The following is a 27,460-nucleotide window of genomic DNA, read 5'->3' on the forward strand; positions in this document are numbered from 1 at the left end:
GAACTGTTACACTAGGATTCAATAGAGATAATAATCATGACATTAAGGAACTGTAAGGCCCAATTAAACACAAAACCTATGAATCTTCCATGTAGAAGAAGGAACCAAACTATAGATGAAAGGTATAGTGAACTCAAAGACTTTATAGCAGGACATTTCCCAAACTAAAGGAAAAAATTTAATATACAGGTACAGGAGGCATTTAGAACCCCGAACAGACATCACCCAAAAAGAACCTTTCTTTGTCACATGAAAGTTAAAATCCAAAAGTACAGAACAAAGATAGAATATAGCGAACTACAAGAGAGAAAGTAGTGAGTTACTTATAAAGACAGACTTGCAGGATGACAACAGATTCCTGAACACAGACCCCATTGACTAGGAGAATACAGACTGATATGTTTCAAGTTCTGAAAAGTATGTTACCAATCAAGATTATTATACCTAGAAAAAGTAACCTTAAGTTCAAGGGACAAATAAAGACCTTCCTTGGCATGAATGAACTTAAGCAATTCATGTTCACCAAGCCAGCACTCCAGCACTCAAAACCATACTACACACAGAAGAGGAAGAATGTTTTACACAATCATAAGGGCTTGGGAAAAAAACAAATTAAACTGAAAGAACAAATAAACAAATAAGAAATAAAAAAAAATACCCAAAGGTTATTAAGTCAGTAAACCAGAACATTTCTAAAATGAATAGGGGAGAAAGTAACATGTGTTTTCAATAATAACTCTGAATGTAAATGGTGTAAGTCCCCAGTTAAAAGGCATAGAGTGAATGGATGGATTAAAAAGCCAATTTCAACTAATTTCTATCTCTAAGAATCCTCATTGGGAAGGACACAGAGAGATAGAAAGTGAAAGGATGGAAAAAATGATATTTTGAGTAAAAGATTACTAGAACACTCTTGGTTCTGAAGAACACATTTTCAAAAAGGAATAGAAGATAAAGCTGACACAAAAATCAGTGGCTTTTCTATATATCAGTTTTATGATCATGCAGTGAAAGGAATCAGGAACACAACCTTATTAGCAATGACCTCAAAAACTCTAGAAGTAACCCTCGCTAAAGAGCAGAAAGAACTCTACAGTGAAAACTGTAGGCTGTGCTGTGAGAAACTGAGGGAGGCACTAGAAGATGGAAAGACCTCTCATGCTTGCATATCAGCTGAATTAACATTGCTTGAAAAGTCACTTCATGAAGGTCAGTCTTCTTGAAGGCTCAGTGCAGTCCTCATCAAAATTATACTGGAATTCTTCATATAAATACGAAACAACCCAACAATTCATGTGGAAGCACAATAGCTATTAAATAGCCAAGGAAATCCTGAATCATTTGGTGCTGTGTGTATCAACCTCTCCTTCTGAGGTGGCTGCAAAACACTATTCTCAGGACTCACTGGGAAAATTAACTTCTTAGAAAGGCACTGAAGGAAGACAGTTATTGCCATGATCACTACCATCACCATAATCATCACCAGCATGGTCACCATGATCATCATCTTCAACATAACAGTTCTGCAGTGTCATAATGGTAGAAATGATCATTAACACTATCACTATGAACACCAACACTACCATCACTGTGGCCACCATCGTCATTGCCATCATCACCGCCATCACTATGGCTACTGCCATCATTGCCACCACCACCATCACTACTATCCTCATCTCCATGATCAGCAGCAACAGCATCACTGCCTCTAGTCTTCTGCTTTGGCATCTTTAATAAAACACCGTGCATAGGGCAACTTAAACAGCAAGCAAACACCTCACAGTTTAGAGAGGCTGGAAACTCAACATCAAGGTACAGGAAGACTCAGTGTTTGGTGAAGATCAGCTACATGCCCATAGATAGCATCTTTTCCCTCTATAATCATGTGGCAGAAGAAGGTGCTGCCTCTGGAGTCTCCGTTTTAAGCCTATTAATCTTATTCATGAGAGATTTGCCTTTATGGTGTAAGCACCTCTCAGATTCTCACCTCTTATGGCCATTGCATTCATAGCGTTAGATTTTCCATGTGCAAACGGGGAAAATGATAATAACCCAGTCCCTAACATCACCACTACCACCATTATCATTTTTACTATTGAAACCACAGTTCCCATCAGCACTCTCACCCTTATCATCATCAGCACGTTGATTGAGAGGTCCTTACATTCTGGTATGGTATTGCCTTCTTTACCTGTGCTATCTCCTTTCACAAGAAACTCAAGAGTTAGTTGAGACAGGAAGTGAGGCATTGATTGCCCTTGGTCTGCCTCAGCTTCTGTTAGAACCCCACAAGCTGAGTTGGTGGCAGAAAGAGGTTATGAGGAAGCCTCCCCTCCGCCCCACAGCTTCTTTCACAGCTCTAATGAGCTAGACTCTTGTAGGCCCGAGGCATCAACATTGGCCTTGTTTTAATTTGCACCTTTCCAAATGAGAAGCAATTACATGATAATGATTCATTTCTCTAATGTGTCAAAAATCAGCTGCTAAAAAGGGTAAAAACAACCCACTGCACTCATATTCTGACCATTGTTTTCCTGTTTCTCTGAGGGAAGGCAAGGCTAGGCGCAGGCACTCAAAACTAACAGAGCCATTATCATCACCACACTGGGGGCAAAGTGGCCAGAATGAGGAGATCGTGTTCACTTCCTTTATTATAGAAACACACACACGTATGTGTGTGTGTGTGTGTGTGTGTGTGTGTACTCCTTTTGTCAGTTTACCCACAGGTGAAATGGGTCGTAGGAGCTGTGAGGAGTAAGTGAGAAAGACACGGGATGCAAGGGCATGTGTGTCATAGCCCAGCTCAGGAAGCCCATTCCGTGTCTTATCTACCGCCCCTTCCGGGGCTTTGGAGCAAGTGCTGACAGTCTGCAGTGTGACCACATCCATGATGCACCCTGTTTGCTGGTCTCCAAGTCATTGCCTTGTCCTCTCTTCCCAGTTCTTAAATTGCCACTTCTTTAGTAAGTGAGAAAAGTCACAAAGCCATTTGTCTGCTTCTTTAAGGAAGTTTCCATGTCTCGTCTGCATCTATATCTGTAGAGTCTACACACCAGGGCCAGTCATCAGGATGAGTCCTATGGAGCTTGCATTTCAAGGCAGAGAGTTACAGAGTAGCCAAATAGCATAAATATAAGACTAAATTTTAAGAAGCACCAGATAGTTAAATGAAGAAGACAGAGTGATGGAAAGAGTGGGGATGAGCATCCTAACTGAGCTCACGTAGAAGCTCCTGTGTATCCTAACTGAGCTTGTCCAGAAGCTTCCATTGAGCAGGTGGAGTGCATAGGAAGGTCAGCAAACAGCCTAGAACCGAGCCCTGCAGACACCTAAATGACAAGCTTCCAGGCACAAGGGCTCCCCAGAGATATCCTACTAGATGGGTGGAGCCAGAGGGTGGGCAGAGCACTGTGGGTGCACAGAAGGTAGGACCACCAGACCCAGAGCCAGGGAAGAGTGACGAACAAGGAAGTTGGAGGTAGAAGGCAGTCTTGCAGGGAGAGGGAAAAAGAGGAAGGGGATCCCTGAGGCAGAGAGAGCTAGAGGCTGAAATAGAGGGAGCAGGTGCCACTGGCAGGGTCTTGCCTGAAGAGCCTAGCACCACGATTCAAAAATAGGAAGGGAGCTGGGAGTAGCTCAGAAGTCACAACACCTGCCCAGCATGCACAAGTCCCTGGGTTCCATCCCCAGCACTACAAAAACAAACAGACAGGAAAAATATCTTCCTGAGACTGGCCTGGAACAGGTCCAGCCCTGCAGCTGTCAGCTTGGAGTTCAGGGAACGCTTTCAGTCTCCCACCTGCAGGGCTCAGCCTCCTGGTCTGGAAGCTTGACCTTGTAAAGGGCAGATGCTCATCACAGCTAACCCAGGATGTCAGTACTGCCGAGCTGCAGAGGACACTCTCTGGCTTCTCTAACCCTATCCCAGCCCAAAGCACAGGCTGCATAAGCTGGGGGTTGAGGGGATTTCTAGAAAGGGAAAATAAGGTGACAGCAGAGAAAGGCAGAGCCTGCTGTGGTCTATTCAGGCCTTCATCTACATCTGCTCTGCGCCCTCCCCACTGCCCAGCACTGGGTTTCCTTCTGAGCATCCACACTCAGCCTCAGGCTGGCTTTGAGAAAGAGCATGTTTCCAAAGCTAGCTCTGCCATGGATTCCTAGAACCTCCCTTGGAGGCTCACCCTTCTGTACCCCAGTGTCCTGTCTTGTAAACTGAGTTAATGATGCACACCTAAAAAGAGTCTTAGTAGCAGGTCAATGGACTACCATAACTGCGCAGGCAGCTGCAGAGGTCAGACCATCGTAGATATCATTTCAGGTAAGATGTTTACCTTAACTGAGAAGAATGCAGGAAAAGTCCAGTGCACTTGGGTCCCAGCCCCCTCTCTGACCTGCTGTCTCTTGTGGGATCCAGGATAATGTCTCTATCCCTTCATCAGTGTCTTGTCTGGGACAGATTCCCAACACACCTGTCTCTGAACACAGTTGTTAATAATGCCTCCCTTATACTCTCAAATGTCTGACTGGAAGACAGATCACTTGGCGTCTCTGCTAGTAGATGACCGTGGCAGTACTACCCTCGAGGGTTTGGATGAGAACAAACTTAGAAGTGTGCCCTCTCACCATCAGGCAGCCTCTGGGGATTTTCACATACATCTTCACACACTGCCCTTAGCAAAGACAGGCAGAGATTTGTATCCTATGACAGCCAGTCACACAGACACCAGAGCCTCGCGGCAACAACAGCATGCTATTGAACCTGAGGGAAAAAAATCCATTCTCCAGCCAGCTGAGTCTCAGCTCCACTAACTAACCGACTGAGCCTCTGCCCCACCCAGGTTCCCTATGAGCCCATCACCAAGTGAGCCCATCACCAAATGAGCCGCCTGTCCTCCTGACCCATCCCTCCTTCATCAGGCTGCTCTGTTTTTCCTTGAGTATACTAATTTAGCATGTTGGGATCAGTCACGCCTGGATTGCTTTCCTCTTTAAGCATTTGGGAGCTGATTATGCTGAGATCTCACCAGGGTGATAGGCCTTCTTAGCTGACTGTGAGGAGGTTTCTGAAGCTCTGCTGTAAAGCTGGGACAGTAGGTCGCTCTGCGTGTCACAGCATGTGAACCTCTTGTCAACAGGGACTCAGAACAAGGCACATCTGTGTGGGCTTCAGTCTTGGGCAGAATGGGACCTGGGAAAAGCCAGAATGGGCTTCCTCAGAAAGGACTCATAACAGAGGTTTCCTTGGGAGATTCCAGGAGACAGCAGCAGTGGGTACCAGTACACAAAAGAGCAATTAAAGAGCATTGCAGGTACATTAAGGAACGATATGGGAGCTTGTTTGGAGGCTCTAGCAGGGGAGCACAGCTACTCATATACCCTTGATCAAAGACTGGTCTTCCTCTATTCTAAGAAGATCACTCTGTGACAGACAGGAATCAGAGGGACAGGAAATGGTCTAAAGAGAAATAATACCTATCTTCCCAGGGCTTGCCTCTGGAGAAGGCAGAACTCCATGGTGAGATAACTGAGAGAACAGAGATGCTCACTCCATAACAGGCAGGAAGGGAAGGAGGGAGAGGGAGAGAAAGAGAGAGAGAGAGAGAGAATGGATAGCAACAGTGTTTATCTGTTCAGGGCATGCCTTCCCTCCCTCTAACACCATCAAGTGTTTAATCTGTTGATTAGATTGGAGTCCTCCTGAATCAGTCACATCTCATGATTACATCCACTAGCTAGAGAGCCAAACCTTCAACTCTGAGCCTTTTGGGTGACACTTCATATCCAAACCGTAAGTATCGTAATTTGGAGACGGAGTCAAAAGTCAGGCTGACACAAATGCTGTGAACGTGTAAGATGTCAAGACTGAGCCACGAGCAGGTAGCTGGAGCGCATTAAATGCTTCTTAACCCAAGACAGGTTCATAGGAACATGACCCACCTCTAAACAGAGCTGCATCTGTATTTCATCAATGTCTCCTGCTTTAAGCATTACTCAGCACATGCAGTACTGAGTTAGTGCTGGATCTCAGCCCAGGCCCCATGCCTCTTTGGACTAGGACAGGGAAATGTTTGTGTCTCTGGAGCCCAGAGCTGAGGGGTGCTAAGGGCTCCAACCTTCCCTCATGCTGGTACAGCTGCTCCTGCCAAGACAGCATCCTTGCTTCATGGCGGTCCAGCACCTGTCTATGGATGCAGTGTTGGTGGTGAGGTCTGTTCAGGGCTTCATTCCTGTCTCAACTCTCCCCTCACAGGTGGGATCCCATTCATCCTGACCGGAGAGTTCTTCCAGCAGTCAGAGCGGCCAGCGGCCTTTATAATTGCAGGCACAGTCAACTGGCTCTCCAACTTCGCTGTGGGGCTCCTTTTCCCCTTCATCCAGGTAAGTGTGGCGAGGGAGCCTCCAGCCATCACGTTGCCTGGAGACTCTGAGACATGATGAAATTCATCAGGTTGCACTCTGCCCACATGACTTACGGATTGCTTTTGCAGTATGCTCACCACTGTGTGGGACAAATCTCCTAGAAATTTTGCAGTATGTGTTCTACAAGCATTCCAAGCCTCCCAAAGAAGACACTGATTGGCTGGAAAATGCCAGCATACTCCAGAACGAGATGCAAATTCACCGGTAATGCAACTAGTAAGGCAACATGTTCTCTAGCAATGTAACATGGGGTTTGCAGGGTTTGGGGCAACACAAATGTGTGGGCCCCAACCTTTGGTTCTGAGTCCTGTGGGCTGTTGGAGGTGTGGTGATCCCAGAACACTTGTTAAAGGAAGTGGCAAAGGAATAGAGACATGAAAAAGTAAGGAGTAGGGGAGTCTGTGAAATACAAAGTCCAGGCTAGTGTAACAGCAGTGCAAAAGCCCCAAGTCTGGCCTGAGTAGGAAACAACATAGGGACCAAAATGGCAGCAGGGTGAGGCAGCCAGGTGGCTGCATAGAAAGTGAGCTCTTGGAGTTGTCCATAAAGGAGAACATGAAAGACAAGGTCTTTGCCAGGGTTCAGTACAGAGACAGGGCCCAGCAGCATTCAATCACCAGGTGAAATGTCCCTGCTTCAACACCCTGCGGTGTTCCCTGATGTCCACTGCACAGGTGAGCCCACCTGGAGAAGGTGAGCCTACATCACGCACCTCCCAAGAAAGAGCCTACTATCTCTTCTCAAAGGACACTTACTCCCTGCTGCACTGTTCTAGAAAACCTTTCAGTGCCTTTTAATTTGCTAGGGCTAGCCCCAGCATGTCCCAGAAATCCTAGTGCCAGACAGAGTAGCAAGAAGGTCCTGTCTCCAGCCCGCCATGACTTAGCACAGCTGCAGAACTATGAGGCAGCTGCTTCTCTCACAGGTGCAGACCAGTTCTTTTGTGCCACTGCATCTGAGTATGGCTTTGTGTCCATGTCATGTCTCACAGCCCCTCACCTGGACTTACTCCTGACCCTCTTACAACAAGACCACTGAGGCCAGGAAACAGGTGGTCCCCCGTGGCCCAGCTCCCCTGCCTACTTCTCTCTGTGCTGGTTTTTCCATGCATTGCAGCCTCCTCAACCCAGCAGCTAGAAAGCAGGAGCACTGTGAAGTCTTCAAATCATCTCTGGCTGCATTTAACCAATGGCTTCCCATCTCAAGTGCTCCAAGCCTCTCCATGGGCCACAGAATACACAAAGGGACCACACTTAGCACTCTTCTCCAGTGGTCCCTTGCCAGCTGCAGCCAGGGCACACCAAGTGGTTTTTCAATTGGCTCATACCTTCAGTGGGCTTTTTCTTTTTGGTTAAAGCTATCAGACAAAGTCTGGAGTCAGTAAAGCATGCATTACATGGAGAAATTAACCTGAAGTTGTCTGTTGCCCCTCTTTTCCACTCCTTCGAAACTGAGCCTTCCCACTCTCTGGGTCTGTGAATCAGGTCCTTGTCTTCTCTGCACCTGGGGGTGGGCAAAGTAGAAGACCTGATAGATACTACAGTCGGATACCATCCTGCCAGGCTGGAAGTGGGAAGCCTCCAGTGGCACGTTCACACACACACCTGAGCACTTGCTGTGTGCCGGCAAATGCTCAGCCTTGTCAGTGCCGGGAGGCACAGCCTCCAGCAGCCCTTCTGAGAGACACCTGAGGTCTCACTGGGCAAGACAGAGTCAGAACCTGAACCCAAGTTCTTTATCCTCACCTGTAAGACAAGGAGAGAAGGAGGCCTTTGTTAGTTGGCAGATAAAGCTATCTTCAAAATCCACTTCAAGTTGAGTAGTTAACGCATTCCAAAAAAAAAAAAAAAAAAATTTGCTTACGGATACAGATAAAGATTTACCCAGAGGGAGCCATTCCTCAGTGTCTTCCAGAGCTCTGTGTTGAGAATGTGTGTGTGTGTGTGTGTGTGTGTGTGTGTGTGTGTGTGTGTTTCATTGGAGCCATCTCCAGCTGACTCTGGTTCCACTTGACCTTTACTTCACATCACTCAGATTTGCAAATCGTTTCCCATCTGCACATCCCTCCAGTGGCTTCATAGTACTGCGCCTTCTCTGGCAGTTTCCCCTGTGTCTGGGGCCCACATTTCATATTCATTTTCATTCAGTGAAATTAGCCCAACCCACTCATTTGGCTTCCTTGTCAAAGAGGAAGTCACAGAGGGAGCAATGACCACATATTGGCTATGTATGGGGTCATGGGGCAGACAGGCTGTAGAGTGGAAGTTCTTATTGCTCTGTGGATCAGTCAGGATGGGCTGTGTTTTCTGTAAGAACTAGTAGCCCCCAAATGAGGCCCGAAGACAGGAAATACCCAGTTCATGGTAACTCATTACAGCAGCCATTGAAATAAATACAAAACAAGCCAAGCACTCACACAGTATCCTGACTGAATGAGCCAGCCCTGTGCAGCTGGCTCTCCCTGGCCATGTCATGTAGTGTGACTTCTGTAATCCCATAACAGGTCTCTGAGGTCTCAGACCGCCCTGGCCTCCTCTTACAGATAGCAGCTGATGCACAGAAATGTCAAGTCACTTCCTCAGGGTTGCCCAGCTAACAAGTCACTCTGGAATGTTCATTCTCAGCCACTGGAGTGCACAGCCCGAAATCTTAGGCAGGGACACCTATGCAGAGGGTGAGAGGGTAAGGATGATAGAAGGGCTCTAAATGATTTTTAGAGTGCTTCTTATTAAATCCCCGGAGCTCATTGTTCTGGCTAGAAGGGTAGCTGCCAGCAGCCATCCCTGAAATTTGGATTTTCTCTGTGATATAAGAATAAGCTTATATCAGGCCTACCTGTCCTGGGCTCCTGCCAGAAAGATGTGTCAGATAGCTGTGGGTTCCTAGGGTGCTAATTAGGAAGGTCAAACAAGCGTCTTGTTTTTATTATACTTAGTAGTGTGTGTGTGTGTGTGTGTGTGTGTGTACAGGAATAACTTGCAAGAGTGTGTTCCAAGCTAGATCTTCTCCATGCTACAGGGCAGGCTGGTGCCAGTCTGAGAACCTCTGTGTGGGGCGCTTTGTGAGCAGGTGAATTGTGGGTGAATGCTCAGGACTTATATGCAGAGAGAGCCTAGGCTTGCACGTCAGCTCTGCTGCTACTGTAGGGCAACCCTGGACAGGTTCCTCACAGTCTTCAGACGGCACTGTGTGCTGAGGACAATGGCAGAATCCACTCACTGGGCCCTTGTGACAGTCTGTGGTACAGTGCTTGAAAAGCATCCTTAGACAAGGGAGAAGGCTTGATGGACAAAGTGCATGCTATACGAGTATGAGGATAGGAGTTCAAATCCCCAGTACTCATACTCATGTGCAGAGGCACATGCCTGTTGTCCCAGTGCTGGGGAGATGGAGATGGAGCACTCGTTGGGGCTTGCTGGCCAGCCAGTCTAGCCAAATCAGTATGTTCCAGGTTGAGTGAGAGACCCTGTCTCAAAATACAATGTGCAGCATGACTGAGGAAGGTCTATGACATCAACCTCTGGCCTCTGAATGCACACACACCTACACACACATGCACACACACTCACAAATAATAATAATAAAACAAAAGTTAAAAAAATAAAATTATACTTGACAGGCCACAGCTTGGGCCAGGCCATGGACAGAAGTGGGTGCAGGCTGACAGACAGTCTTAGGGAATGGGATACCGTGGGCCCTGAGCTCCAGGTGGCAAGGCAGACCACAGAACCAAAGGATAGTGTGTATGTGTTTCCTACTGTAGTGACAGCACACTCCTGGTGCTGTGTTTTAATGGGGTGCATCTCCTCCTAAACTCATGCTGAAGTTTGGTCCCCAGTTGTGCTGGTCAGACTTGTCACAGGGAAAAATGCCTGAGAGGAAGCAGAGGTCTTTCAGCTCCCAGTTCACCATTCCTGTCAATTCCCAGCCTGATCTGTTGCCACCAGCTGAGCATCAAAACCTGTGAGGGGTTTGGGTGAGCTGCAGTAGTTCACATAGGTGTATTTCTAGGGCACACCTCCAGGGATACACTTCCTCTAATTAGGCCCCGCCCTCCACTTGCGTCACAGCACTTGCGTCACGGCACCTCCGACAGTTCATTCTAAATGATGACCCTACCAGAGGACAAATCCACTTAAGGAGACAGGACCCTCGTGACCCAACTACTTCCCAAAAGGCCTGTGGAATGCTGTTGCACTGGTGATCAGACCTTCAACACACAGGGCTTTTGACGGGAGACCCTCATATCCAAACCAGGACTGTAAAGAAGTGTTGGGGTTCAGAAGGCTACCCCTTCATGAAGGTGTCAAGCTGTTTCCAGGGGAGTGAGTTAGCTCTCATGAGAATCATCTCAGAGCAGAACATTCTAGCTGCATGCTCAGCTCCTCTCTTCCCTCTTCTCAGGTGCCTGGTACCCTGTGGCTCTCATCGCCTCTCCCGTGTAAGGACAATGACATACAGAGCCCACCCAGGTGGTTGAGGATCCCCCTTCCGTAGCTAGAACTTTATCACATGTTCAAATCTCCTGCCCCCCTTTTTAAAATGAGCAATGTCCTGGATCTTTGAAGGCCAACATAGATTAGGATCAGGGGCTGGACATATAATTGGAAACTCTCCTCCCTGGATAAGGATGCATGTGACCTGGAACCCCCAGGAGAAGTCATGTGACACCAGTTCTGGGTGATTGATTACCTGGCAAGTTGTCATCCAGAAGATGACGAGAATGGACATGCCCACTATTGCTGTGGGAGACGCACTGGCTATTTTGACTCAGTACCCAACAGCAGTCACTGTGTGCTCATCTTCACAGTTACTCACTGCTCTCAGCATTTGGGATAGATCCTCCTGGACCTTAGTGTCCTCATTTACTCCAGTAGACCAAAGGGATTCAATCTAGAAGGCCTGTGAGATTCATCTAGGAGTTTAGGATGCCTGGTTGGGTACCCATTACACATTCTGATGCAATGTGGAGGGAGTGGAATTGCCAGCATGTGTCAAAACAGAGCAAATGATCCAAGCCCGCTACCAAGGCTGAGTACCCACAGACATCTGGTAACCCATAAAGGATGGAAAGCAATGGGAACACACAGAAAAGCTTATGGGTGTTTCTGGAAGACTTCTTTTTAGATACTCAGAGGTTAGATTGGTGTGAGAGACTATGAACAGGGAGACCTGGTGGCTGAGATAGTCTGTGGCTTACCAGGGGTCCTGTGGTAAGGCTGGGGGCAAGAATGGGGGGAGGAGAGTGCCTGCAAGGAAGAGGTGAGGGGCATGAGGTAGCACCTGCATGGTGTTGCTGTCCCCTGGCTGAACAGACAGCCAAGCTGGGAACAGGCACCTGCCTCTAGGCAGCTCCACACCCGGGTCTCCTCTTGCTTCTGCAAAAGCAATTTACAGTTGACCCTCAGCGGCCTTTCCTTCCAAGTGGCAGCGGAACACAAGGCCTCTGAATTCATCCAGCAGAAAGATTTACATAATTGAGATGAGACATTATCGAGGCAATAAAAGCCTTATCTGTCAGAGAGTGTCTCCATCCAACCACTTCTGACCAGAGCTCCCTCCCCGCAGAAACCTTGCCTTCGAGTGCAGCTGATTCTCAATTACCCCAGAAGTGCTACCTCATGAACAGCTCATGCCCCACAGGGAAGGCATGGATGTGGCATGGGCTCTAGTAGCACAGAGATTTCAAAATGACCTAGTCCTTCCTTCCTACACATAGAGAAAGTATTGGGTAGGTCACACAGGCTGTGCCAACTTTCAGATCTAGAATTTCTACAAGTAAGAGATGGAGGCATAGGCACCAGCTCAGGCTACATAGAGAGTTCAAGGCTAACCTGGACTACCTGAGATTCTTTTTGAAAAACAAAAAACAACCCCCCCAAAAAAAAACAGCAAACACATGCACACACACACACACACACAACACATACAAATATACAAACAGGGAAAAGAAAGAAAACCCTATCGTTGGTCTTGATACAAATATAGATATGAATAAATATATATGTAGATAGATGGATATATATAGAGAGAAAGATGGCATAGATACATAAAGAGATGACATGCACATAATCAGATAATATGTTGATTTGGGGTTATTTATCAAAGACATACATGTAACTTTGTCCTGCATTAGGAGAACATTGTAGGACAAAAGAAATGAGCATGGTGATCAAGAATAAAAATGATAGAAACAGATAAATACAAACAGGAAAGGATCTCAGCATGGGCCAGAAGCATTAGTGTGTCAAGAAATGGGGTATATTGCAGGCTGGGGAGATGGCTCAGTGGGTAAGGCACTTGCCACAAGCATGAGGACCTGAATTGAGATCCCCAGGTCCCTGGTACCCATGTAAAGCTGGATGGACACTGTACCTGTCTGTAGTAATCCTGACACTCCCCAGTGAGATGGGAGGCAGTCAAGGGAACCCCTGGAAGCTCATGGTCTACATAGCCTGCTATACACAACAGCAACAAAACACCGTCTCAAACGAGGCAGGAGGCAAAGACTGGTACCTGAGGTGGCTCTCGGACTTTCACATAACATCTGTGAATGTGTGCACATGCAAACACAAATTCAAAGAAAAAAAAAGAAAGAAATGAGGGATGTCATTAATCCAATCCTATGTACCCAGGGTTGGAGTGGAGTAGGAGAGAGCAAAAGAGAGCACTAAAGAAGTCGACGTGTAAATGGCCCAGCAACCTGATCGTCACTGCTCATGGCCAGAGACTGAAGTCCGTACCACTCAGCCCCATGGACACATACCAATGGCACTGCCTCGAGCATACTGGCATTCCATGGCTGTTCTTTCGCACAAGCCCCACAGCTGATGTTTTATGTAGGGGTCTTAGTTAAGGTCTCTATTGCTGTGAAGATACAACATGAATACAGCAACTCTTACAAAGAAAGACATTTAAATGGGGCTGGCTTGCAGTTTCATTTATTTAGTCCATTATCGTCATAGTGGAGACGTGGTGGTGTGCAGGCAGACATGGTGCTGGAGAAGGAGCTGAGAGTTCTACATGTTGATCCACAGGCAACAGAAGGACATTGTCACACTAGGCCTAGCTTGAGCACATGAGACCTCAAAAGCCGGCATCCACAGTAACACACCTCCTCCAACAAGGCCACACCTCCTCCAGCAAGGCCACACCTACTCCAGCAAGGCCACACCTCCTAACAGGGTGCCTCCATGTGGGCCAAGCATTCAAACATGAGTCTATGGAGCCAGCCCTATCCAAACTACCACAGGAAATTACCTCATCAACCCTAACAGCCTTACAGTGTTCATCACTCAGCCACCACTAAGGGTGATGGGCCCCATAAGACACTAGACCAGAGGGAACTGATTGACCTTTACTTCCTCTTCTGCTTCTGCTCCTCCGCCTCTTCATTTGTTCCTGTGAGATTCTTAGGGAATTCAAATGATAAATTATTCAGCTTTTTTTGTAGAAGCTATGAAAATATAACGAACAGAAATGACTCGCACTAACAGCTTTTTTCCTTCTAGATATAAATTAAGGGTCTATATATGTGCAGGTGCATGCTTAAGCATGTTTGTGGGGGGGTGTCTGTATGTCTGTGTCTATATGTGTATGTGTACAAGTGTGTCTGTGTGTCTCTAAGTGTGTGTGTGTCTGTATGTCTATGTCTGTATGTCTGTGTCTGTATGTGTTGGTGTGTCTATATCTCTGTGTGTGTGTCTGTGTGTCTATATGTCTGTGTGTGTGTGTGTGTGTGTGTGTGTGCCTGCATGTGTGCGTATATGTCTGTGTGTCTCTGTGTGTCTGGGTTGGTATCTGTATGTATCTGTGTCTTTCCTTGTTTGAAAACCACTGCTTGGATTATAAGCATGACCTAATCTAGCATGACCTCACAGTATTTCTATCACACTTGGAAAGACTATTCTCAAATGATGCCTCATTCATAGGGGTCAGAGCCTACAGTTTCATTGTGCCTTTGGGAGAATAAACCGATGTGCAACGCCTGTCCTTCCTATGGCAACCAATGTGTCCTAGGGTGTTTGCTCAAAACTATGGCAAACAGCCCAGATCTTAAAACACTGGCCAGTCTCAAGCAACCTGGGAGAGTTAGCACTCACCAACACCACCTTCCATCATGTCCCAGACAAGCTTCGTGCCCCAAGCCCCACCTGTTAGCAAAACCTTCTGGATTAATTAAGCAGACTTTGGAGTCAAACAAGGAGACCTTGAATTCCAGCCATATCAGTCAGCATTGAGGTCTGGGGCAGAGTAACCCTACCTTTCCCTGAGCCTGTCATTGTCTTGTCTTTGGATCGAGAGCAAGACTGTGATTCACAGCGGGGCTCTCTGGAGACTCAGGCTCCCAGACACCTGCATGGTATCTGCAGGGGAGCTGCAGCAAAGCTTGCTTTGCCATTATGACTGCTGAAAAGTCATTGTCTGCCCTAATGTCATAAACAGAGAAACAGAGGGCAGGGGAGGGAGGGGGGGAGGGAGGCAAGAAGGAAGGAAGGGGGGAAGGAGGGAGGGAGGGAGGGAGGGAGGGAGGGAGGGAGGGAGGGAGGGAGGGAGGGAGGGAGAGAAAGAAGGAGAGATGAGGGGAGATACCAATGCTTCCAGGACACTAGCAGCTAGAAACAGAAAACACCAGTTTCCATCCGATGCTAGAATGAGTTCTTGAGACTCTAAAGAGTGAATGTGTCCCCAGGATGCAGGGAGCTCAGCTAAGAGCCACTGCCACACAAGTGCCAGACCCTGATAGGGATTTCTGCTGTCATGGAGGACAGGACTGAACCCAGTGTGAAGGACGGATAGGCACTTCCTAAGTATGGACACATATTTCGGGCCACTTCTTTTCAAACATGTAGACTAATGTGGCAGAAATCATTCCAACTGAGAGCACCTTTTTGCTTTTGATAGGTGAACTGAATAGCTACTTCTAAACCTAACCCAGAACTTCATTAGGTTATAATTTCATCACCCCCAGCGCACACTGGGTTTTTGTAGCCAAGTATTTAGGTGATGCCCCTCCTCTGAGCCCATCCACCACACCATCTACAAAGCAACTCATAGGTCCACTGTGTGGGAGCCGATTCTGCATCCCAACATGTACTTCTCTTTTCCTTGCTCTGGGAAGCAGTTACCCCCTCACAGATATGATTCAGAGGAAAAGAAAAAAAAAAGCTGAGGTTTTTTTTTCCCCCTTAATCTTAAAGACTTTCTCCTAAAAGTAGTATTTTGCCAAAATTACCTTGTATTTTTAGCATAACTTAACATTCTACTGTATTGTGAGAAGACATTTTCCTCTCTGAAATGGAAAATCTGGACCACTTTCATGGCCATCTAATGATATAAACGATGTATTTCAGAGGTGATGTAACCATGACCACCAGTACTCCTGAGAGCTGGAACAGGGTCGTGAAGAGGGGTGATTGCTTGTACCAGGGTGGGAAAGCCACGTATCACCTCAAGGCAGATTCCACTACATCCAGCAGATTCTAGGAGCTTGGCTCTTAACTGATACACAGCCACAGCCTAGTGTCACCTCTTAGCCACCGCATCTGAAAATCATGTCACAGGGTTGAGGTGAACAAAGCTAGTCAGTAATTCCCAGGATAGGAAACAATTAGAAAGCAGTTGCTAATGTTACCTGTTGACTTTGTCAGGTCTTGTCCTCAGCCCAAGCCAGGGTCCCACAAGGGGCAAGGCAGCTGTGGAGAAGAGTGTGAAGCTGGGTTTCAATCCAGTCCTGCCCACTTCTAGCAGCAAGAACTTGGCAAATAACATGAACTGTCCTGACAGGAGTGAAAACAGTCTAAAGAGAGATACCTGTGTCCCACCCATCGTCATCACTGAAGCAATGTTCTGAAAGGAATCTCATGATTAAGGAAGGGAAAGGCTGAAGCCAGAGGAAGGATTTTTTTCAGGGAAGAGTTCCGGCAATTTACCAGACCAGCTTTCAGGAGAAACTGAAGCCACGGCAATGATGGATCAATGATAGATCAGGAAACACCTTGACCCAAACTGCTTAGTTATGCACACCTCTCGCTTTCTATTTACACCTAAACCTCATGTCAAGACCTCAGTGACTGGCTTGAGGCTCACTGGATATAATTATTTGTTCCTTTCCCCGATGTGGCCATATTGATACATCTCCCTCTCTGCTTTTTTTTTTTTTTTCCAATGTAGTTTATTCAGGAACCTTGAACAATCATCTGACCCTGGGGAAAGCCAGCCCACTTTAAATAGCCTCTGGGTAGCCAACCTCAGCATGCCACGTGGGCAATGCAGATAGGTCCACATACATGGAAGCAAGCCAGATCCTTGGCCTTAGCCAAATGTGGAGTTGTTCATGACAGAGAGCACTCACCATCAGGAAGGTGGAAGGCGGAAACCAGCTCCATCTTTCAGGCGCGGCATTACGCAGCTCTCTACAGTTCCCCCTTTTTGTTTTAGACGCATCAGGCAAGAGTAGAGGTCTGATCTCTGATATTAGAAATAAATTGGGACTTTGTACTGATGTTCATTTAGGTGTCATCCACCCAAAGAGCATCAGACCCGTCCGATACCTTTTTCTCAGAGGCAGGACCTGGGGCATCAACCTGCATGCAATCAGACATGCTCTTCTCTGGGTCCAAAGCGGCTGACCCTGAGTGCAGTGCTTAGCCTCGCATCCTGAGCACAACATTTTGGCTTTTTATGGTAGCCAACCATGCTTGGGGAGACTGTCCTGCTTCAATGGCTGTAAAGGCCTGAATGGTCATGGCTACATTACGCTGTTGTGAGACTCTAATCTTGCATCTACACCACAGGCAAACCAAGGAGACCAACACCAGAAGGCCTGCTAATGCTCCCATGCCCGCCCATTCCTTCAGATGATTCATGGCTGCAGCAATCCATGATTATAATCCTGTGGCTAGTCCTGCGTCCACTCTGGTAGAATTTACCATGACAATGGCCACTCTCAGCTGCTCCATCGTAGTATCGAATTCTCCAGTCCAATTACCTAAAATATAGCTAGACAATTGTTTAGACAGATTTGCAGCACAGGGAAAATTCTCATGTTGTATGCTAGTGACTCAAAGTCCAGCATACTTTCATTGACAGCCAAGTTGAGCGATTTGCCATAGGGTATCAATTTGCTCCTGCACGAGGTCAATCCTCTGATTGAACACCATCAAACCTCCTTTTAGTTGAGCATTAATTCCTTTTTGTACATCTAAGGCATGAGCTACATTGGCTAAAAGGTTATTCAGGGTCTGAGCAGTCTGCCCAGTATGACTCATGGCTAATGCTGCGGTGGTAGCTCCAACAGCCGCTAATGAGATGGCAATAACAATGGCAGCTGTAATTCCAAGATCCCTTTTCTGTCTGAAGAGAGTCATAGCGTGAGGAGCATCAACGGGCACAGGCACCCAGCGAGGCATGCGAGTAACCAGCTAGTAAATTTACTAGCATTGCAGCATTGGGCAAAAAAGCAAGTATCATTACCACAATTACTTGGCTCTATCTGGCTAATAATGAATAAAAATGGGGGATATAAGCAAACAGGTGTGGGCTTATAGGAAATATTATGAGAAGCCTTAACCCCCTCGTTGGAACATCCTGCATCAGTTCTAGAACTAGCAGTGGTGGTGTCCGAGGTCTGAGTAGGTTCAGGAGACCATTGCCCCCAGGGGCGAGACCTGCTCCATGTAAATTGACTAACTCCATGTTTTCCTCCACTTTTGAAAGTCATTTAAGGTTCTTAAATTATTTTTCCCTTTTTTTTAATTTTTCATCAATTACACTTTATTCATTCTGCATCCCCCCATAAGCCCCTCTCTCCCCTCCCAATCCCATCCTCCCTCCTCCCTCTGCATGCATGCCACTCCCCAAGTCCACTGATAGTGGAGGTTCTCCTCTCCTTTCTGATCTTAGTCCATCAGTTCACATCAAAAGTGGCTGCATTGTCCTCTACTATGGCCTGGTAAGGCTGCTCCCCCTCAGGAGGAGGTGATCAAAGAGCAGGCCAGTCAGTTCATGTCAGAGGCAGTCCCTCTTCACATTACTATGTAACCCAATTGGACTCTGAACTGCCCTGGGCTACATCTGTGTAGGGGTTCTGGGTTATCTCTATGAATAGTCCTTGGTTGGAGTATGAGTCTCTGGGAAGTTCCCTGTGTTCAAATTTTCTTGTTCTGTTTAATCATCACTTGCCTCTTGTGTTTTGAGTTGTGTTGTGTCTTGAGAATGAGTGGCTAAAGCCTAGCTGGTTAGGGCTGCCAGGGACTAGGCTCTGACCCTAACGACTTCAGTAACAACCTGACTCCAGCTTGATTTTTGTCATCTGTAAAGAGGAACTAAATAAAAATATTATTTTTTAAAAAAAGAGGAACTAAATAGATCAATGAATGACCCAAACATCTGGCTCCATCAAGGGCAGAGTAAATCCTCATTTGCATAAGCTCCTTCCTTCCTCACCTTCACTAACCTGGCTTTGTAACACTGTCCTCCTATAGAGCCAGTGATTGGTACTGTGGTTTCCAACACCAGGACAAGGTAAGAGAGGTGGTGAGCAAGCATGTCTGCTATAGCTCTGTACCTCCTCCAGGGAAGTACCCTCAGCAAGAAGGGCTACTCTGGCTACATGCTGCTATCACAAAATGCCCCCAGCAGGGTTATCTCTGAGACTAGACTTCTAAGAGATAAGGTTTTGCAGTGAAAGAGAACTTTGAGGATTAGGGCCAAAGGATGCCACAAAAATCACACCACACAACAGACATCACAAAAGACATTTATTGGGGAACGGAAAGGGGAGATGCAAAAGGCCACCCCTGAACAGGGAAGGAAAGGAGAGAGAGATGGCAGGCTGTGATGGTGTGGGCTTTATAGGGCATATGGAACATGTGCATAGGGGAAATGCAAGACAGTGATGATGATGATGGAAATGTGTCTTTAATGATGATGGGGCATTGGTGCTGAGTCATTGAAGGTGGGGAGGAACCTGATTCTGTACTAATGGTGGTTCTTATTTGACTAACCCTGAGATCAAGGATATTGGTGGATCTGGTAGAGGCTGTTCTCTGCTTCCAAGATGGTGCCCCTCACTGTCTTCTCGTGTAGAGGAAAATAAAAGGATGAGAGGAGTCTGCCTAGTTCCCTTCTTCCCAGTATGAGGTTGTGAACCCCATTTGTGATGGATCCACCCTCATGACTTAATCACCCCAGAAAGGCCTCACGGCATGGTGGATTCAGCCCCAACACTTAGATTTGCAGAACTGAGTCAGAGCCCCATTAGCTCTTTTCACCTGAGTGTCCCACCATAGTCTCAGTGCCTGAGAGATGGAGTCTTACAATCTACTGCCCCTACACTTTTGCCCCTGAGACTCCCAAGGAAGGGGACAAGTGTCCTTTCCCCAGATGTTCCGGGCACTGTGGGTGTACTGAATTCTGTGAAACAGAATAATCCAAGTGACTCACGATGTCCTTTGGGGAATGACGACAAGCTCATAGTCACCAGAGGATGGCAAGGACACCCCAGATAGCTCTAGGAGTGCCCTGGCTAGGCTAGAGAGCTTCAGGGCACCCATGTTCTCAGCAAACAAACATCCGCTGTGGCCTTCTGTCTATCCACCTCTCCCTGAATTCTGGGGATGCAAGCAAAACAGGAACGCCCACCCTCACATGGCTTAACCCGGTGGGTATGTTTTATGGTATGGATGCATAATGATGAGAGATTGGGGAACAACTAATGAGGACTGGGAGGCATTCTTTCAGAATAAGAGCTAGGGAGATTCTCTCTAAGGAAGGAGCTGTAGGCAGAGCTGATGAAATTTGAGAATCGAGGATGGGCAGGAAGACAGATAATGGCATGTGCAAAGACCCTGGGGCACGACATTAGGAACAACCATCGGTGAGCTAGATCTGGAGCAGAGGAGAAAGAAAATGCCCCCAGAGAAGTAAAAGGAGCAAGAGGTCAGCTAGGGGTGAGACTTCGGCTTCACTTAGAGTGACTTTAGACATGAGGGTGGATTTTGAATAGAACAGTGGCAAGCTGCCCTTTGCTTAACTGTCGTGATGACTTCCCTCCTGGGAATAATCCAGAGCACTAGGAGAGACTCGGGTAACTCAGAGGAAAAGCTTTTCAGTGATCCAGGAAGAGCATAATGGTGGCTTGAGCTGAAACAGCAGCCAGCAGAGTGGTGCCAAGTGTCAAATGCAGGCTGGATCTCAAGGTGGGGTCAGCATGACTTCCTGAGGAGTCAGATGTGAGTGGAAATGGCTGGAAGAGGCCTCCTGGCTGTAGGTATCTCGGTTGGCCTAAGCCTTCAGAGAGATGGGGCCCCTTGGCAGCAGCAGGCTGCAAGGCTCTACCTCTATTAGACAGCTCAGGTGTAGAGTCAGCCCACCCACAGGGATGCGGACTGTAAGACTCACTCTATTTCATCACAAAACAACATGAGGGTGGACATCGCCACGTTTCAAATAAGGAAACTTAACACTCGGTGGTTTGAAATTCTGCCTTAAGTGGCTCATCTTCTGTGTTGGCATGGACTCTCTGACAGCTGAATCCCTGATTCTCCGCCTTCCTCTACATGGCTCACCAGACTCTCTGTGGACAAGCACAAGGCACATCCCTCAGGGGAAGGCACTCTTCACCACCCACAATGCTTTGAAGGGGATGTTTCAATTATTCTTTATAACAACCCTACAAAACCACTAATGTCCTTGTTTTACCACCACAGAGGCATGGTGACACTGAATGTATGTGTTCCCAGGCTCTTAAGCACTGTAAGCTCTAAAACCATGGTTTCAATCAGAGAGTAAATGGCAAAACCCCTGACATTGCTTCTTGAGACGTGCCACTCAAGAACGCTGTCAACTTGTCTTTGATCAGTAGTCATTTGTGGTCTGAAGAAATCAGACATCAAAGCTGTAAACCAAGAAGCCTTTGAGGGTCGAGGAGACAGGCTCCCATAGATCCAAAGGTTGGTTTAAACTACCCATGAAGTCAAGGATGACCTTAAACTTACAGCCCTCCTGCTTCTTCTCCTGGGATTACAGGTGTGTGCCTAACAGCCAGAAAGCCCCTCCTGTCCCTGATCCCATGCCCAGTGCTGGGGTCACAGGCAGGATTAGTGTGTAGCCAAACCTGGCTTCTTACATGGGTATTAAGGATTCGAACATAGCTCCTAATGTCTGCTCAGGAGCCACACACCCCGCCCCCAGCTGAGAGCTTTTTATTGAACAAACCTTTACTGAGAACCAAGCACCATGCCAGGAGTTACAGAGGCAGGAGAATCCCTGGGAATCCCAGAATCTCACTGAGTTCTAATCAAGACACAAGCAACAGTGACTCCGTTCAGCATCTGCCTTGTAGCCTTTCTTTTTTGTGCAAGGCTGTACCAATTAGTGAGGTAGATCTTGTACATATTGGGGGTAGGAGGCAATACATGTATCCTTGATAGTGAGGTAGATCTTGTACATATTGGGGGTAGGAGGCAATACATGTATCCTTGATACTGTGCTCCATATGCTTCTTACATACAAACTGAGGCTTTACAGTTGTCTCATGTATCATGGGAAGGGGAAGAATGTGATGAATGGCAAAATAAATGCAGGAGACTATTCATCAAGGGTTACATTTTCCTTTCTTAATGGTCAAATTTTAAATGCCTACTTTGAAAAAAGAAAAAGCACAGAGCAATAAAGACTGATTTTTTTTTCCTCATCTTGACCGCCGTGAGGAACTGACTTCTGCTTTCTTTGAGACTAGCTCAAGTATCATGTGACTCTACCTGCCTCTTGCGGCCATGGCAGCCACTGTGGGATTTTATCCAGAACTGCTGGCATATGAGTGCTAGGTGCAGAGGAGAATCTTGCAACGTGGCTTTACAGCCAGCTAGCGAGTTTATTGACTGCTTACTGGCTGTTTTTGTTTCTCCCTTTCCACAGAAAAGCCTGGACTCCTACTGCTTCCTCGTCTTTGCTGCAATATGTATCACAGCCGCTATCTACTTTTATTTTGTGCTCCCTGAGACCAAGAACAGAACCCATGCAGAAATCAGCCAGGCATTCGCCAAGAGGAACAAGGCTCAACCCCCAGAGGTGAAGGCTGACTCAGCCATGTCAGAGGAGAAGGCTAATGGCCAGCCTGAGCCAGATCCATCCTCCACACTGGACAGCTGTGGCCAAAACAGAATTGTCTAAATGTGTTTTCTCACTAGGCTAACTTTCCAAAAACTTAGGTTTCAGCTGACTTAAGCCATGTGAGACTCTTATACTGGGGTATTAGGAAGAAGCCTGTGGCAGTCGGACCTCACAGCTGTCTTTCCAAACTCCCTAGGTTTGGTACACTCAGCATTCTATACAGCCTTCTTCATGACCGAACCTATAGTTTTGAAATAAAGTTGGGGAAAAGGGATGAGGATGCTTTCTCAAAGGGAAACCATCTGGTCTGATGGATACTCATTGTACTATGAATGGCAGCCTGGGGTTTGTATCAGCTGTGTTGTTGCTAAGCAACGCTGACCTGCCCTCTGTCTCCAGCTTCCAGGCACAGGGACCTTGGTCCTGCATGGAGGCTTTCAGACTTCATAGGAATATTATTTGTCCCACTAACAAATGCCTGTTGCTTATCTTTGGCTCTGCTTAGGAACAACCTCATACCATGCTGCTGATCCTACCAAGGAAGGCTTCCATCCCCAGCATTCAAGGCTGCCAGGTCTGAGGCTATCCTTAGTTCAGACTGTTACAAAGAGCACACAGAAGATCAATCAATGAATAACATGCTAAAGAACTTTCTGGTAACTGCAAGTTGAGCTCTGGACATTGAGAATGACTCTGAGACTAAACTTAGGTTTGATGGGAAAGAACACTGGGATTGATTGCTGATGCCTGCTGTGGATGCAGGAATGACAGCCCCAGTTCCTGGGACTTTTGTTTGTAATGTGAAGGATATTCCTCTTCAGAGGTAACAGAATGCCTGGAAAGACACTCATCATCACTCCTGGTTCCCAGGTGAAGGCTGGGGAATCACCTGCCTCCACAGTTGTTTAGGAAGTAGAGTAGGGTGTCTAGTTGAAGCAACTTGCATCTTGCAATAATCATCTGTGCTTCATCATTTGGCTGAATCCCTCCTTCTGCCTCCAAAACAAAGCACTGATGACAAACATCACTGATAAACAAATGGCAGGCACTTAAACTGGCATGTTTAAGTTTAGGATGCCTTAGAGGGTGTGGTACCAGACAGGGGCTTCTCCAGATCAGGCAACACTGGTGTTTTCCTGACCATTCTGGATGAGGGTGGCCTTAACCAAAACCCGTGTTCTGATTCTTCCCTCCCTGTCGAACACTCTTCATCTGGCCTCTCCTTGGGTGTGTTCCCAGCTCATGGAACCATGCTTTCCAGCATTGGTTTAAATGTTATGTGTAAGTATAAAGAGAAAGTAACACATAGATTTGACAAGTGCCTGTCACAAAAGGAGCCAAGCAATTGAAAAACAGAAATCCTAACATTTGAAAGCTGGCATTCCCTGGGAGATTTAAATATTCTGTCAATAAATATTTATTAGTCAATAAATACCCTGCCTTGGCTGAGTACTGAAGATATATCTATGCACAAGGAAACACACTGCCCTGACCTACACACCCTCATGGTCTGGCCAAGAGCTGGAAAATCAGTGCGCCAATGGTGAGCTAAAGTGCCATCAGTATGGGGGGTGGGGAGGAACATGGTATGGGGGCATGTAACAGGAATAGTTGGGGTCTTAGCTGAGAAAGAGAAATGCCTTCCCAGACAAGGGACAGAGCAGAGCCGGGGCCAGTGTGACCATGAGACCAGAGGCCAGCAATTAATTATTTTTTGTGCATTCTTATATTTGAAAGTATAATGAAGCCACAGGAGGAATATTTTGAAGCATAAATCTCATAATAAAACTGATCATCTCACATGCTTCATTGTTTTACTTTTTGCTCAGCCCTACCCATTTTCTGCCTGCTGTTAATCCACTTGCAAACACAGAATATGGTTACAATCAGCTTTCTCTTATCTCCTATCCTCCCCACCCTCCACTTGATATTAAATCAAATACATCATCTCAACCCTGAAGACTTTTGCTCACACGCTGGTATGCATTGTAGAGAATTCTTCACATAAGAAGCTCTTTCTCAGATACTAGGAGAAAATGGAGACCCAAGAGTCAGAGTCAGGTGTAACCTGCAGGCCAAAATTTTGCTGGGTCACTGTAGCCATTTGTGTTCTGCATTCTTGCATGGTCACCAAGAGAGGCTTGGCTGTCAGCCTCACTCTCTGATTCCTTCCCAAGATCTAGGCATGAGGTCCTTCTTAGTCCGTTTTATCTATTCTCTTATCTCCAAATCAAAATGCATGCAGACCCCAGGACAGGCCCAGTCCAGCTCCCAGGCACACACACAGAGTGGACTTAAGAGCAGCACAGAGACTTCCAAATGACACTGAAGTGGGAGTCACCACCTGCAACACCTGGGTAAGGACTTTCGATGTGAATTTAACCAGATCGACTCCCTGCTTTCAAATAGAAGCACATGGAAGGTTTTTAATGAGTTCATGTATAATCTTTAAGACACACAAACACACAGGATAAAAGTGTGTGTGTGTGTGTGTGTGTGTGTGTGTGTGTGTGTGTGTGTGTGTGTAGGGGATAAAAACTGGCCAAATAGGACAGAGTCTAGAAAGCATCAACTCTGAAAATCTCCTTGCTTTATAGATATGAAAACCTGAATTCAGATTCCAGCACCCATGCAAAAAGGAGGGTGTGGCTATGTGCTCGTCTAACCCAGAACCCCAAGCCAGGACAGGAGGATTGCTCGAGCCTGCAGGCTAATAGTGCAGCTCCAGATTTCATGAGAGACCCCACCTCAAAGGAATAGAGTGAAGAGTGGCAAGACATTCAGAGGCCTCCTCTGGACCCCACACTCACAAGCACACATACCTGCACACCCATAGATGCACATAGATTACACACAGAAACACCAACCATGCTTACACAAGTACATGGAAAAAGAAGGGAGAAGAAAAAGAAATGGCGCCCAACCAGCAATTCACTGGCTAATTCCAGAATATGATGCAATTGCCCAGCAAACAGGTGGAGAAAGACAAAGTTAACAATCGGCTGGCCTCTGCGTCTGGCAGCTGGATTTAGTGGCTTCAGGTAAAGCACTGGCTGACACAATGCGGTCCTACAAAGATGAGGGAGTTGCAAGTACCAAGTGCAACAGTGACCACTTGCTTGCCTTGATGGTGGAGGAAGGGTCCCCAGCAGGGACTACAGGCAATCTTTCATTGTCAAAAAATGTAGGGACTGAATTAGTCCCTAGACATGCTAAGAGGAGCCCAGCACAGCCAACATCTTTGCCTGATCCCCAGACTGTAAGGCAAGAAATCTGTGTTGTTTTAGCCGATGAAGAGAGAGTGTGGATCACTCCTTTTAAATTTCCATCCTTTACCGTTTTGTTTGGAAATACATTTGCATCAGTGGGAGAAACGTAAATAAGACAAAAGTTATCCAGATTTCCCAATTTCTCATTTTCTACCTTTTCCATTTTTAGGGAATTGTATTTGACAAATGGGAATTCTATAGATTTAAGGTGAGTGGCTTGATGTTATCATCTAAGTTTACAGTGTAAGATGAGGGCTCCCTAGCCAATTAGCATAGCCATTACCAGAGGTGCTTATCATGTTCTTGTCTCTTTAGCCATGAGGTGAACTCTTATGATCTTCCACTTTTCACAGTCTAGTATACAATACAGCACTCTGTTAAGTCACCACTGTAGAGAGAACCCCAGGATCAGTTTATCCTACATAACAAAGCCTTGTACCTTTTCACCACCCCTCCCTTCCTCTCCCACCACTAACTCCAGTGGCTGCCATTCTCCCTCTGCTAACTCACTGTGTTTGTGATCATTTGTTACAGCAATGATAGAAAGCTAGGACAAATGTTCTAAACTTTTGTCTCTGTGGTGGATACAGAATCAGCAGAGCCCAAGAGGCTTCTTGAGATATGGGAAGTCTTTTACACAATTTCCCGTGGTCCCAAGCCAGATTGGTTTTTGCTGAGATGGCACATCTCAGGTGTTTCACTTCATAGCCATTTTGAAGATTGTTCCAACCCCTAAGAATTCCAAGAACACTGACTTTTAGATAGAGCACTGTTAGTCTCTATGCTGTAGGAGGCACCAAAATTTCGTCTTCTTGGAGGAACAAATGTAAGATGCAGTTGCAGTAATATTAGCCAACATCTTAGACACAAAGTTAAAGCCATGCCCCCCAGAGGGCTTGGAGGACCATGCCTGGACCTCACATGTCCAAGCTCTGAGTTGCCCACTTCTGGCTTTTGCTTCCAACTCTCAATATTTTGTCTTGACTTCTATCACCTCTTATTTCTAGTTTTTCTTGCAACTGAAACTCGATCCATACAAGTTATGACAGGAGAGTGCCCAAGGCAAATGAGAAGCTGTGAAGCAAATCCAATTCTTTTGACACACTGCTAGTTATTTCCCTGGGGCACAGATGCCTGCGGGAGCATGTGGATTTCAGTGCTTGGTGCCCTGTCTGCTAGAGCGCTGGAGCTGTCTGTGGTGCTGACCTGGCCCTCCCGCCTGCTTGTATTCATTTCTCCTCCGGGTCTGGAAAGACTTTCATACGGTTGACTGTGATGTAGGTGGTGGCCTGTTAAGTAAATATTAGTGGGCTCATATTACACACTCTAAGATCTATTCTTCCTGCTCAATATGTGTGTCACTGACTTCCGGAAGCCTCCTGTCTCCAGACCAGTAACTCTAGTCCATTTGCCACATCAGGAATCAGTCCCTGCTCTCTGACCACTGCTGTCTATGAACCTCATGAGAGATGGTAACCACAGTGGAAGTGGCCTTAATAAATTATGTCTCATTGTGTATCTAGCCTTGTGTGATCCCTGATGACCTTGTTACTGCCCTTGGCCATGAAGGTCTCGGAAAAGGTGACTTATACCAATGATTCTAACCAATATGCTCCAGAGTCATCCCCCCCCCACCCAGAATGTGAGCACTTCAA

The 27,460-nt window shown here is 46.6% G+C and overlaps 1 protein-coding gene across 7 annotated transcripts in view; it reads left to right on the forward strand.

The window, feature by feature from the left end:
* The window catches only part of Slc2a9 (solute carrier family 2 member 9), a 147,248-nt gene extending 122,910 nt beyond the window's left edge, over positions 1-24,338 (forward strand). For 5 of the 7 annotated variants that reach the window (XM_060365398.1, XM_060365395.1, XM_060365400.1 and 2 more), the window contains 2 exons: positions 6,251-6,378; positions 22,342-23,968. In XM_060365398.1, coding sequence (XP_060221381.1) covers positions 6,251-6,378; positions 22,342-22,596 — 383 coding nt within the window. In that variant the 3' untranslated portion in view covers positions 22,597-23,968. Of the gene's footprint in view, positions 1-6,250; positions 6,379-22,341 lie in introns of all 7 variants that reach the window. The other 2 variants (XM_060365394.1, XM_060365393.1) reach the window with 2 other exon arrangements.
* Positions 24,339-27,460: the final 3,122 nt, after the last annotated feature.

This window comes from Meriones unguiculatus, chromosome 12, assembly GCF_030254825.1.
Source record: "Meriones unguiculatus strain TT.TT164.6M chromosome 12, Bangor_MerUng_6.1, whole genome shotgun sequence".
NCBI lineage: Eukaryota > Metazoa > Chordata > Mammalia > Rodentia > Muridae > Meriones > Meriones unguiculatus.